Source organism: Leiobunum rupestre, chromosome 3 (genome assembly GCF_980474605.1).
Source record: "Leiobunum rupestre chromosome 3, qqLeiRupe1.1.hap1, whole genome shotgun sequence".
Taxonomy (NCBI): domain Eukaryota; kingdom Metazoa; phylum Arthropoda; class Arachnida; order Opiliones; family Sclerosomatidae; genus Leiobunum; species Leiobunum rupestre.
Window position 1 is genome coordinate 29,030,634 of NC_143386.1, and position 14,796 is coordinate 29,045,429.

Sequence of the window (14,796 nt, forward strand, 5' to 3'; positions counted from 1 at the left end):
GTCGGAGGTGGAGATAGGACCATTTGGGCAGAGCTAACACCTCCCAGTGCGCCACCGCCCTTATGGGTTACAAGAGCCGGACCCCGACTCCCCGGTAAAACCACCAGTTATTGCACACTCCGACCCCTTGAGGGCCACCTCAAACATACAACCGAACTACACGAGTTACGTTACGTGGTTTTAGTTCTCAAGCCGCGAACGACGCGCGGATTCCTGCAATTGCGGGGGCGGAGTTGCCAGATTAAAAATTGGGAAACTAGCCCAAAATCTCGCCGAAAAAAAAATTGTTCTCTCTTCGATACAGACAATAGGCGTCTCAATAAAAGCAGATCAGCGAGTCCCCAAGGAGTAATAGCACTGAGAGCGTAGAATGGAAAGCTAGGTTTTATTTAGTCCTTGTCTCTTGGTTTTGAAGCGGTGCCGAAAATAAGACCACATTTTAGGCGGTAAAAGTTATATAAAAGTTAAAAAAAAAGAATTTTACCTTTATATCATATAAAATTTATCATTTACTTCGACCAGGACGAACACGTGTGCAAAGGCTTGTCTCTTTTGTAAAAGCATGGTGAACGTGAAACGCAAAATCTGTTTTACAAGTCGGATTGAAGTTGGTTACCAGTTGAATTGGCAACCCTGTTACTGCCCGAACGAAAATATTTCAGATCAGTGACTACGTCATGGGAGAAGCGAAAGGAGAGCGGTGTTTATTGAGACAACTATTCCAGCCCAAGGTAATCGCTGTTACCTGATGATTCAAGCAATGAACTACGAAGGCACGTTAGCCTTTGGTAGTGGTATCATGGAAGGTAGATAGCCTTTTGAACGATAATGGCATTGCCCAACATAGTAGTACGAATATTTATCGTCGTACATAATAGCGTATTATGAACAGTAAATTTTAATAGAAGTAAACATTTTTTATTTGACGACGTACATTGCGCAATAGCGTTCCCAAACCGCCCATCTGGCAACACTTCCGGCGGCGTCCAAATCCCTCTTTCAATATTTCTTTCCACCCCCATATAGGGGGCCGAAATAAAACACTTATTGTTTCTAGGAGAATTCGCTCGACACTTTCACATTCAATTTGATTTCAATCGGTAACAGAGGTGAGTACATTTCAAGATTTTGCATCAAAAATGGCTTAATTTTATCAATCTTATTACTAGCAGTCGGATATTAAGATGAAACCATTTGAATGTTACGATTTATATCAGTTTTAGATCGGTTTCCCTTTCGTTCGGTTTTTGGTAGAAGAATTTTCATATTTTAGGGATAAAACTATAATCTGTATTCCCAAATTTTTGTTTCAGCATTTTTTTAATAATTCTTTAGTCAATAAATACTAAACATAACGAACCAACTCAAAACTTTACATTTGGTCAATTTTTAAATGTCTTCCTTTTAAAACTTCAATATTTAAACTTGGTTTCCTCCGTAGAAAATATGAAAGAGGAATAGCAACTCTTAACTTTGACATGTTTGTAAATTGTATCTCGAGGTTGTAAAGTTTTACACGGGTAAGAACCTACCTACGAGTATGAATGACCGAAGCCTAGAATGGAAAACTGTATTCCCGTCGCACCTACGGTAACGTACCTCGAGCTTAAACTTTTACCTAAGCCTATAGCGCCATCTTGCGGCAGACAGTGTTACTAGATTAAAATGAAATTGAACGCCTTTCCTTGTTTCATTGTAAAAACTATAAAAACACGTGGCGTGCCTACAAGTAGTAGACGAAAATATTTTCTTAATTTCAAACTATTTCTGCTAGATGTGTATACTGTATTAAGTTCAATTGTTTAATGTTGCCAAGTCTACCCCATAATTTCCATCCTCCTAGCTTAGTTTCAATTTCAATAACCGAGGTTAAAGTCATAACATTACCCGAAGTACTCGTGAAGTGATAAATCTACCGAGTTGCTATTTCTCTTCTATATTTTCTATGATTTTTCATTTAATTTCTAGATTAAAAAAATAATAAAAATAAAAACCAAATAAAAAGAATTACAATCGTAAAAATTTTCGGTTCGTTTCGACATAAGTTAATACTTTATTTTTACATGAGTGTGTCACTTCTCTATCTTTCACGTGTTAAATATTAACTGAGAGCCGTTTTCAGAATGAATACACATTTAAAGTAGACTTCAAACTAAATCATTAGGCCTAATGCTTTTTTTTTTCAAAATGAAAATTGTAAAATTCAAAATACTTTCTCCGTAACTCAAAATGCAAAATGCATTTTGAAAATTGGTTTTTTTAAACGTAAAATGTAAAATGGTTTTTCAAAATGCAAAATGTTTAAAAAAATGCATAGCTAGTTTGTAATTATTAATTAATTAATTAGTAATTAATTAATTATAATTACTTACTAATTAATTATTATTGCTAATGAGTAAGTGAGTAACTATAGAAGTATCGCCATCTATGATTGTTTTGGAGTAAATAGCAGACGAACTTTCTCTAAAAGTGCTGCGATGATGGTACCAGAGTAAAAACATTTTCAAAAAGCATTTGGAAATTGTTTTTCCACATATCAAACTCACAAAATGCAAAATAAATTTTGTTGAAAATGCATTTTGAACAACCCTGTCAGTTAGAAGCGCTTTCCTTTTCAAGTATGACGTCATTTGTACGTCACGCCACTCAGTGCCGGCCCGATTATGAAGATGGCGCCCCCCTTGCCTCCCCCTAATATAAAAATATTTTTTCCTTTATGTTTCTTTACCACTGAGGCGCCCCCTGAGACTTTGCGCCTGCAGCGGCCGCTCCGTTCGCCCTATGGTCGCCACTCACAGCTATCAGCAATTACCGGAACTAACTGTCACAATAATTATAACCTTATCCTTTCGAAGGTAATATGCCCAGCCCCGCAACTACCGTTTTCCTTTTATTGTTCGGTCGCTTCTACATTTTGCGTCATGCCAACCTTAATAAATCATAGCCAATGGCGTAGCTAGAATGGGTGGAAACAGGAGCGGATATCATCAATATACAGGGTGTTTCCCGAGGTTACGCGAACATTTGAAGGAGTTGTAAAATATCGCCCAACAAGAAAAACCACCAATACTAGCGCGATCTATCGGTTAAATTTAAAGAAAGCGGAAATCTAGAACAAACCACGTGACCCTGTCTTGCCATGTGACCTTGTCCGTGCTTAGCCGGAAAAGAGCGCCGGAAACTGTTCTAAATTCCGATTCACCCCTTATTTCCACCCCTCAGATATAGCGAGGCCGTTTTTTTTAGTCTATAGGGGAAAGCGTTTGTACGCTCAAGCATAGAGGAGTCATGTCCTGGATGAAATCTTTTATTGGTCCATGGCTGCAGCAAGCACGGGGATGTGCCGGTTCGGGTACCTTTCCTGGTAGAGACGTTGATCAGCCAAAGCATTGCCATCCACTAGTCCATACACGAAATGAATATCTGCCAGTTCTGCCGAAGTGAACTCCATTGTTGCAGTTTAAAAATACTGTTTAAGTTTACGTTTTTACGCTTGTTACCTTGATTTGTTTACAAAGTCCTTTTTTACCTATCACAGGAACCCAAACCTTAATGTTCGCATTTCCCTGCTGCTTGGCTTTGCGCTTATTGCAGCCTACTTCCAGGAGCTAGTAGGCCACACTTTGAAGCTATCTGGCGCTCTTTTCACTCATCGTAGGAAAATGGGGAAAAACAGGCATACTTCTCAACTCACCCCCTACCACTCCTTAAACTTTTTGCATAACCTTTGAAAAACCCTGTATACGTTAAATTATAGAAATTTAGCTACATGTATTTTTTATGGGATGTATAATTTAGGTGAAAGTTCACTAAGAAGAGTTTTCTAAATATAGTAATAATAAATGGTTCGCTGAAGACGTTATTGTTTCGCTATTTTGAATTTTGGCTTCCTTTGCCATTAATAGATGGCACCACGCTCTCCAGTTGCCATCTCAAATGACGAGGGCCTTTTCATTATACAGTTGGCAATGATAATGGAGTTGAGAATAATATAGAGCCCCTGACCGGATTTTAATAATAATAATAATCAGCTAGGCTATTACACAAGGCACCACCTTAGGCCTAAGTCATCGAGCCCTGCAAGCCACGCGAGCCAACAGCTATCTACACTAACTATTACCGTTAACCCAGGAGCAACAAGTTTTTATGGAAGGGGAAACCGAAGAGCTCGGGGAAAAACCCGTTAAATAAGTGGGGAGAGAACTTGCAAACTCAACGCGGAAGGAGTTGCTCCGAGATTTCACCCAGTGCCATAGCCTCTAAGTTTACCATTAGTGGCAGTGGCACTGAAAATCAAGGACCTTTATGAAAGTACGCCTGGCGCCTTCTGTTGACAATATTAAACCGCCTTTGACAGAGCATTAATGTCTCGTGGACTTGCACGCGCGCGCAGTCTGGCGCGAGACGTGAATGCAGTGTAGAAGGTAAATGATAAAGTTCCTTGATTTTCAGTCCCGTTGCCACTAATGGTAAGCTTAAAGCCTATGGAGAAAAGCCGCTCTGGGGCTCTATATTATTCTCAACTCAATGGCAATGATAGAGCTGCTTTGGTTTAAAAACTTTGTGGCGCCATCTCGTAAGAATTTATGAAAAGACCTCTAATGGCGTTATCCCCGTGAAAGGATCTTCTATATTATCAACTGTGTATCTATACATTGACGCTTTTTATGAAATATGTTTCAGAAATGTTGGGTCAGAAAATACTGGAGATTGTTGCCATTACCCTAGCACTTCTCGCCCTGCAAAGCGAGTCTTACGTAGTACGAACCAAATATGGATTACTAAGAGGACGCAAAACGCAAGCTCCCAATGGCAAAAATGTGGTGGAATTTCTGGGAGTTCCATTCGCGAAGCCACCATTGGGCGAGCTCCGCTTCCTGTCCCCCGTGGCGCCAGACGCCTGGAATGGCACCTTAAACGCCACTTCGTTCCCCAACTCTTGCATGCAGAGGACCAACGGCGCCATTGAAAGATATTTGGAGGACGTGGCCCCTTTTGTGCCAAAGAGCAAAATCACGGAAGACTGTCTGTACTTGAACATGTGGATGCCCGACCGCGGCGACACGGAATCCAACCCCGCTTCCGCATTGCCAGTCATGATTTTCTTCTACGGAGGCGGATTCGTTTTCGGGTCCATCGCGGTGGAGGGGTACAACGGTGGGGTTATCGCGACGGAGGAAAACGTCATCATGGTCACCGTCAATTACCGGGTGGCTTCCCTCGGATTTCTGTCGCTGGATGACAAAGAAGTTCCGGGGAACGCCGGTCTACTCGACCAACAGATGGCCATGCAATGGGTCAGCGAGAACGTCGTCAAGTTTGGTGGGGACCCCAAGAGGGTGACCATCTACGGCCAGAGTGCCGGCTCCGCCTCGGTTAACTTTCACTTGCTGATGCCAACGAGTTGGGATTACTTTACAAGTAAGTGTAGCTATGCTGGCCATTTAAGTATTTGGGTTCTACTCTTATAATAAATATTTGAGTAAGACGATGTAGCAGACGATGTCATGACGTAGGGAAGGTGAGGCTTCGCGAGCAGTCTTGGAAATAAGGAATTTTTTAAAACTAGTCCTTAGGATTATTGACCACTATTTTCTAAAAAATAAACTGGTCCTTAGGACCAGTGACCCTTACCATGATTATTTTTATGGAATGTGAAATGTGGATAGGTCTAGACTCTAGAAACCATATAAATGTTTATAATTCAAGAAGGCGCGAATCGTGAATCGCGCCGCGTGGTGTTTTACTTCATTATTCATTGTAACTTAATACCACTACTAAAGGTTGCTGGTAACTTCGTAAGCCCTTCATCTCTAGTGTGACGTTTATTGTGTTAGAAAGAAAAAAGTCGGAGTAGAAATTGGAAAAAAGCTTGAATTTTTAAACTGGTCCCGCCTCAATGCCCATAAAAAAAGTGAATTATTAAACTGGTCCTACGGACCAGTGACCCCCAGTATTTTAATTAAAAAACTGGTCCAAGCAATTAATAAACTGGTTTTGGACCAGTGGACGTGTGTTATTTCCAAGACTGTTCGCGAGATAGAAGAAAGGGAATTTGGAAATCGATCCATTCGAAACTATTTCTTTTTTACGTAGGTTACAAATTATGGGCGTTTACAATTTTCTTAAATTTTAATTTTTAAATGAAATTTTGAACCAAAGAAATACAAATTAACCGGCAAAATATCAACACTTCAACGCATGTTCGAATTTTATTTTTTTTTGATTGAACATTTCGGTGTCAAAATTATTTTGCGGAAATGAAAATTCGCGGAGATATTAATTTCATAAAATTAACGTTATTTAGCGTTACTAAAATTCAACCCGCTTAATTGTAGTAGGTGAAGTAGGATACGCGATGGAGGCAAAATACCAACGCATGTCCGTCTTTTTAATGTTTTTTGGATACTTTAGACGATACTGAACATTTCTGTGTCAAAATTAGTCATAAACTAAGTATTGGCGCCTAACGGCGCCACCCCAACCCCATTCTTGCTAATCACGATGGGCCGTCTAGACAAATATACTTTGTCTCCACCCAATATTCCACAAACGGAAAATTTCGTGTTTCCTACTACACCACAAACGGAAAAGTAACGCTAGAAAACGTTAATTTCAATAGAAAAAGTTAATTTTCAATAGAAAAATTTAATTTTCAATAGAAAAAGTTAATTTTTAATAGAAAAATTTAATTTTCAATAGAAAAATTTAATTTTCAATAGAAAAATTAAATTTTCAATAGAAAAAATTAATTTTCAATAGAAAAAGTTAATTTTCAATAGAAAGAGTTAATTTTCAATAGAAAAAGTTAATTTTCAATAGAAAAAGTTAATTTTCAATAGAAAAAGTTAATTTTCAATAGAAAAAGTTAATTTTCAATAGAAAAAGTTAATTTTCAATAGAAAGAGTTAATTTTCAATAGAAAGAGTTAATTTTCAATAGAAAAAGTTAATTTTCAATTGAAAGAGTTAATTTTCAATAGAAAAAGTTAATTTTCAATTGAAAGAGTTAATTTTCAATAGAAAAAGTTAATTTTCAATTGAAAAAGTTAATTTCAAAAATTAATATCTCCACGAATTTCTTTTTCCGCAAAATAGTTGTGACACAGGAATGTTCAGTATCGTCTAAAGATTCCGAAATCGGACATGCGCTGGTGTGTTAATATTCAACCGAACCTTATATTTATATTGACTGTTTACGGTAAATTGGAAAGAATTATGCCCCAATTTTGTCATAGTTCGCTTTTCCGCATACAGATTTCACCAAAAATTAACTCTATTTCGAAGCAACCACGCATACATGTAAAAACTGTATGCCTGATTTATTTTTTCAAAGTAAAAATGCAGTGGTGATGTCTTTGTAGGAGCGATATTGCAAAGTGGATTCATCACTGACCTCTGGGCGTTGTCCCCGAAAGAAAAAAACGACGAGAATGGTTGGAAGCTGGCGGAATTCGTCAGCTGCAAGAAGCAAACGGTCAAGGAGACATTGGTCTGTCTGCAGAGGGTCAAAGCCGAGGATATTCTGGACAACGAACCATTTAACGGGTATAGCCAGAGGGTCTTCGCGCCAGTGATAGACGGCATTCATTTGAAGGAAATGCCGCATGACCTTTATCGACAGGGAAAGGTCAAACCGTGTAATATTATGGCGGGAACTCTGAAGGACGAAGCCAGACCCATGTTGGCGCTGATCTCAGCCTTCGAGGTTAACATCAAGGATCCCAAACCGTCTTACAAAGCCATCACGAGATTGTTCAAAAAAGACGACAAACTTCTAGACCATCCGGCTCTTTTGAAAATGGCCGAATACGCGTATACCGGTCTGCAGGTTAACAATGACCCTCATTACGTCATGGAGACGTTAACGTCCATTTTGAATGACCATATTTACATTTGCGCTATGAAAGATCTCTTGGAACCTTACGGGAAACTTTCGCGGGAGAAGAAACTCAAGGTCTACACGTATCTGTTGAGTTACAGACCTTCTTGGTTAAAAGCTCCGAAATGGATGGGCGTCGGCCACGCGACTGATGTCCCCTTCACCTTTGGACACGCTCTCAATACTATCAGGAATCGTTTCCATAATGGGACAGTGTTACCCGAAGATGTGACCTTCAACAAGCGACTCCTGCGATATTACGCCAATTTTGCTAGGACTGGGTAAGATATATTTCACAGTTCAATAAATCTTTTACTTTGTTCTCCCTTTCAAAGCCAAGCGGGAATTTGGTTAGTTACCAGATTAACCTGGCTAGACAAAGAAGCTAACTACAATCCAAGTTCAAGTCAAACCAACTTAATTTCGTTTGAAATTTCAAAAGGGTAAAAATGCCTCAACGGAAAACTACCTTGGTAGTTTGTCCATGGATAGACCTAACCCCCACTAATTGGAGATCAAAGTTTAGCAACTCGACCTTTGAAAGAAATTCTGAATAAGAACCCTAACGTGTTTTTACGTTTTTTTAATTCCAATCATGGATATCGAACTGCATGAGGTTCGTTATGACGTTGGTCATTTTCTTCACCGGCTAAAACTAGTACTGTCGGAAACATTTTGCGTCAACGAGAAACGCCTGTCCCCTGATTGGCTTAATTGTTTACATAAAATTACATTCTTACCCCGGATGGTAGAAAGGGTATTTATACAGTTCGATATTCATCTTTGAAATGAAAACCGAGATTTTTGGCTACTAGAACACAACCCTTATTTCTTGCACCGTTTTAAACGCAAGCAGCAACATTGTTCCAAAAATTACTACCTTTTTAGAGTATTGCGCATACCACTGGTAAATAATGGTATAAATGATAAATAAAGTTAAATATCGGTAAATTTTGGTTTATAGTGAAAATATCAAATAGTGTACTACAATCAAGAAACTAATTAAAAAAACAAAATTTATCAATTTTAAGTTCTTAAGGTTTATTTACAACACACTGTTTCGAAAAACTCTAACCGAGTTATTGAGAATCTTTCCGTTTCAACTGCAGAGGGTCACTAGCAAACTAACGTATAATCTAATGTTCATAAAAACCACCTATGGACTATAATGCAATTAAATTACGCGTGCACTCTAAGAAATTGGAGTGTTGTTTCAAACCGATTTAACACTATTTGAAGAGACGAAATTTGACGCTGTAAGGACTGTTTTATTACCCACTTTTAGGGTCTATCAAACCCCTATTAATACCTTCACGATATATTTCTTATAAATTCGGTGTAAAAAATGTGATTAAAAACTCACTTTCCACACTATTTAGACACTTTTTAAACATTCTTTGTTTGTGACACAAAATATTTCCAATAACGGTGTAATAACACACCTTTAAAGAGTCATTTTGCACATTGTAAGCGTTAAATCACACCTTTAAAGTTGTTAATACGGCCATTTAAAAAGTAAAATCACACCCGTGAAGGGTTTCAAAGCCCTTTCAAAGAGTTATATGACACCTTTAAATATTAAAATCACACTTTTAAAGGTGTAAATGCGCACTTTAAAAGATAAAAATTGCAACTGATGAGAGTTGAATCACACCTCTAGAGCTGTAAATTCGTTCTTTTAAAGAGTAAAATCACACTTTTAAAGGTGTAAATGCGCATTTTAATGGATAAAAATTCCCTGCGCGGTACTTATGAGCCTAGGGTGAAACCGGTCTACCGCTAGAAATTGACGGCTTCTAAAATTCATTTTGCGCGTGAAAATACCTCATTATGTTATGGTCAAAAAATCACGCAAAGAAGGCTGTGTGCCCAAGACATGTACCTGTAGTGTCGCGCAGTAGCGTAGCCAGGATTTTGTTTCGGGGGGGGGGGGAGGCACACCATTGAAAAAAAAGTAAAAAAGTAAAAATATTTGTACGTACGACCATACGTTTCCCCCCTGTGCCCCCCCCTGGCTACGCCACTGGTGTCGCGCGCTAAAACGTCATTTCAAAATCCGTCAATTCTGGCTATTTTAATTCCATTTTAATTTGTTTTTGACTCGAAGATATATTTGTTCCGAGTTTCGCGTTTTAATTTTATCCTCGAAGACCTATTGGTCCCCGTATTTCGTCAGTTTTATCATTACTTTAAATTTGTTAGGGTTAGCTTTTTTGCCACCTTTTTACTATGGAATTTTCTCCTTTTGCGTGTCGTATAATCTAGTGGTTTGAGAGGTCGTTAACTGGCTGCCTTTAGTCAGAAGGAACCGTTTTCTGAAAAATATTTTCGTTGAGACCGTACGTCAAGTATAATTTTGCTGGACGTTTGTGTGGTATCTTCAAATTCATTTTGCGCGTAATAAAAGCGGGTAAATATGCCTGCTGTACCTCACAACGTAAAGGTATTGTCACGGGCAAAAACGTAATTTTTAACTACCTCAAGTGTGCAAAGGTTTAATTATCATTTCCAAGAATACAAATAATTTTGGTAAAATATTTAAAATGTTCTTAAATATTTTATCGTTTCTTTCGTAATTAATGGGCCACAGAACCTTTTGATTTTTGGGCAACAGAATAAAGTGTTTTCGGGAGGGTTGGTATGTCTGAGACAGTTGACGGAAAAGAACTAGGTACTTGAAATTCGGCAATAGTCTTCAAACGATACTCTGGACCTTTAATTTGAATTTTTATACATAAAACAATAGAATATCAGCTAGCCCATTGTGTTTAAAGTCAGTTAAATTAATTCGTCGTTAGACACACATCACGTTGAAACCGTAAACGCATGATGGAACGCATCTAAATATTCGGTGAATATTTATCTCACGAGGTGTAACCGGGTGTAACGCCTTCGTCTGCTAGGGTAACAATGGGGGTATAAAAACAAGATGTACAGCCAACATTTCGCTTTAAAATAGGAGATTATTATCACATGACTTGGGCCAAGAAAACATAGAAAGACACACTTGGAATGCCCATCGCAGCCTAAGCTGTTCAAACGATAGGCACACACGCGGGGCGGGGCCTAGCTCCATTGACGTCGCTGTCTTTACCGTCACTAAACGGAAGTTCTAAAAGTCGTCAGCTTAAGAAAGCAAGGCTTAAGGTAGACGCGGAAAATGGCAGAGAAAAGGAAGTCAGTGTAACAATATTTAAAACCAATTGATATACATATATCTTTTCGATGAAAAACTATGTAATATTAAAATTAGTGAAATTAGTTTGAAAGCTAAACAATTTTTAGAAAAATGTAACAAACATATACTTAAAGATAACGAAGACGTTTTTGTCGGTTTTCAAAAACATTTAGTGGTAGGCTTAAAAGTCATGGAGGAACGGATTTTTAATTATTAGTTTGGCTTTTGTGGGAAAAATGTAGGAAACTTTTTAAACTTTACAAAAGAACGTCAGACTTCATGATTGTCTACAACGAAGAAGTAATTTATGCTTTAAGATTTGTCAAATTTCTACCATCAAATCCATTATCTCCTCGCTAACTTTTCCCTAGAAATAGCAGACGCTAATTTCCGGAATTGTTTTTTTTTTTTCAAATTTCAATCGAATTACAACAACCAATCAGGCGCTTAAATGACATGACGTAATAAACTCGCGAGTTTTAGTCATGCCTACGGTGTGTGTCTATCGTTTGCGGCTAGGTTCTATGGAGCGATGGGCATTCCAAGTGTGTCTTTCTATGTTTTCTTGCTTGGGCGGATCACATTTTTTCACGACTTAGAGTCTTTGACTAGTATAAAATATTTTCATTGATAATATCATCAAATCATATGTAACATAATTACTCATAAGTATGCCACTGTACCTTTATTCCATTCAAAAATCTTCACTAACGGTTTGTTTCACCACGAACCTTTTTATTAATCCTAGTAATTTTGGAAGTCAAACTATTGGCTACTAAAATATGTATTTAAGCCAATGAAAAAACTCTAAATTGAGAAGGAATTTTTGGTGTCAGAATTTTAGTCAGCCCAATATAGCTTTATTGAAATTTATAAACGCGATCGGTTTGTGCGGATGAAGTTAAATAATGAGTAGTTTAGAAAAAGAAAAGGTTGGGGAAAATGACTAATAAGTGATCGCTTTCCGAAAATGGAACAAGTCGTCGAATTGGGATATTCCACCAGCGTTTTTAAAACCCATATCAAGCCTAGAAGAGTTGGCATTTCATTAATTTGCAAATTAATTACATTAACAGAACTTGACACTATATTGTAGTTCATTTTAGCTCCTAAGAATTGGTTGTTCACTAAAATAATGGCCGTCGATTTATCAGACGTAGAGATAATTGTGCGATGGCATAATCGGCATTTGAGATTCGATGACGTCAAATATTACGTCAAATATTACGCTAGTGGCATACTTATGAGTAATTATGTTACATATGATCAAATGACGAATTAATTTGAGATATACATTCTGAATCAGATAATTTATAAGCTCTACAAGCATGTTGTGATTTTTTTTTAAAAATAAAATAGGATCGGTGATTGATGAATTTATGATACGCCATATTTGTCATTATTTATGTACTAGAACATTTTTCACTAGTCAAAATGACTACTGAGCTCCAGATTTCGATTAATTTTAGTAGTCAGAGCATTTATTTTAGTAGTCAAACTGAAGAGTGAGCCCCAGATTTCGATTAATTTTAGTAGTCAGAGCATTTATTTTAGTAGTCAAATAATTAGCCTTGAAAAAGGCTGTTTAAAAAATTAGCTTAAAACAGCTAAATAGCCTTGAAAAAGCTGTTTGATTATTCTAGCTATGAATAGCTATAGTGCCATATGTCCAACCCCGAAGGAGCCAGGCTAGCCTCACGAGCAACTTCTCATCTACATAAATGCAGATTGCAGTATTAAGTATTGTAAATAATTCATGGAAATTTAATATTTACCATTATCTACCATTATTTATCACTTTTCCCATTATTTTTGATTTAAATATCACTAAGGAACAATGAGCGGCCAGGATCATAATTTGTACGTCCATCCTCTGTGTATTAATACTTCCAGAAGCCCATCATAAGGTCCCCATAAGGTATAGGCCAATTTTTTGACGATCACATACCCGTTATTAAGAGGTAGATATTCAAAATCTGCACCTCCAAGTGGCTACGTCATCAACTATGCATTTCTGAAATAAATTTCGCTACTGCCCCATCGTCGTACGTTAATTGTCTTCTCGCATGGACAATGCCGTAAACATGGAGCTATATGCTAGTCCTTTACTTATGGGGACCTTATGATAGGCTTATGATACTTCCTATAGAAATTCTGAGTTGTTTTTTACTAAAGCACCTATTTTTTCTTAGTAAAATCTCCCCAAAAATAACTGCTTTTGATTTATGTTATTTCTACGTTAAAGGGATCCTAGTATTTCACCTACGGGAAGTATGGAGAAGGTACAATGGCCGGAACACACCGCAGACAACGAAGAATACCTCGTCCTTTCGCCCAACACGACGGCCGTCGGTACGAAATACAGGAGTAAAATATGCCGATTTAGATCTGAAATCCTCCCGGGATTATTAGAAATAATTAAACGCAACGATAACAGTACCAAGATGGCAAGTTTGTAAACATTTTCCACATAAGTGTATCGGCCCTTATCTTCGCCATGTATAAAGTTTACTGATACCATTTCTAGAATTACCATTCGTTTTTCGTGCGCGTCATAAACCCGTTCTTTACAAGCAAGTGGCGGCTCGACGTGAAGTAGCTCTTTTTTCAATATATGTCGCTAGCGTAGGAATAAAAAAGGCGGTACTTATAGGTACCCCTCGCGTTGATTGGATCGTTTGTAAATTGGTCAATAACATAAATTACAGCAATTATAAACCATATTTTTACATGGGATACATAATTTAGGTTAAAGTCCACTAAATAGAGTATTGTTTTTCTAACTATAATACTCTAAAATTTATCTCTGACGACGTTATAAACTTATAATGTGGCTATTTTAAATTTTAGCTTCCTTTGCTATAAATAGATGGCACCACGCTCTCCAGTTAAGTCCCGTTTTTCGAAGAATCGGATAGATTCATGGTCATATCTAATAACAGGGGCCTTTTCATAATACAGGTGGCAATGATAGAACCGCCACTTGCTTTAAATTGCTAATTTCATCGATAGAGGCGCTTATCGTTTTGGGTATGAGGACATTTGAACGTTATTTCTATTTCATCCAAGCGGCGGATTTTGGAAGCTGATGAATAGAATTGGGGAAGCAGACTATATATACTTTAACAGGGTTTCCATGTATTTTTACTATCGGTTATTTATTTAACACCAAAATGTTTACGGCAACCCAGTTTTCCAGTCATTGAACAACAGTTTTACTTAGCATCTTTTGATACAATAGAACGATAAAAACTTGTGGAGGTTAACGGTAATAGTAAGTGTAGGGAGCTATTGACTCGCGTGGCATGAAGGGCATTGTAACCGGGCCACCTGAGTTAATGGCTTTAAAAGTCGCTGGATGACTTAGGCCTAAGGTGGTGCCTTGGGTATTAGCCTAGCTGATTAAGTGCATGGAAACCCTGTTAAAATATCGCCTGCTTCCTAAATTCTATTCATCAGCTTCCAAAATCCGTCGCTTGTAGGAAATATGAATAACATCCATTCAACGTGAACAGATATCAGTAAATATTTAGACTAACTGACACACTTATGTAAAATATTATAGCCTTATGATGGATATATTGCCATACTCAAGATTTACTAAAAAATATGTGTAGTAACGACAGCTGTACTAGAAAATATAAATAATTAAAAATTAAATATATTAATGGTTTCGTTTACGTAAAAATGGGATCAAAATTTCAGACGGCTTTGAAGTAGGGAGATACAAATACACA

The 14,796-nt window shown here is 37.5% G+C and overlaps 2 protein-coding genes across 2 annotated transcripts in view; both read left to right on the forward strand.

Annotated features, from left to right (window-relative positions):
• Positions 1–14,796, forward strand: part of LOC149951382 (uncharacterized) — a 435,419-nt gene that overhangs the window by 205,584 nt on the left and 215,039 nt on the right. The gene's annotated exons all lie outside the window — the stretch shown is intronic.
• Positions 5,148–13,701, forward strand: LOC149951384 (acetylcholinesterase-like). The gene is made up of 3 exons (XM_090170008.1): positions 5,148–5,421; positions 7,364–8,162; positions 13,305–13,701. Exons 1-3 carry the CDS (start codon positions 5,190–5,192, stop codon positions 13,516–13,518), a joined length of 1,245 nt encoding a protein of 414 aa, XP_090026134.1. The 5' UTR covers positions 5,148–5,189; the 3' UTR covers positions 13,519–13,701.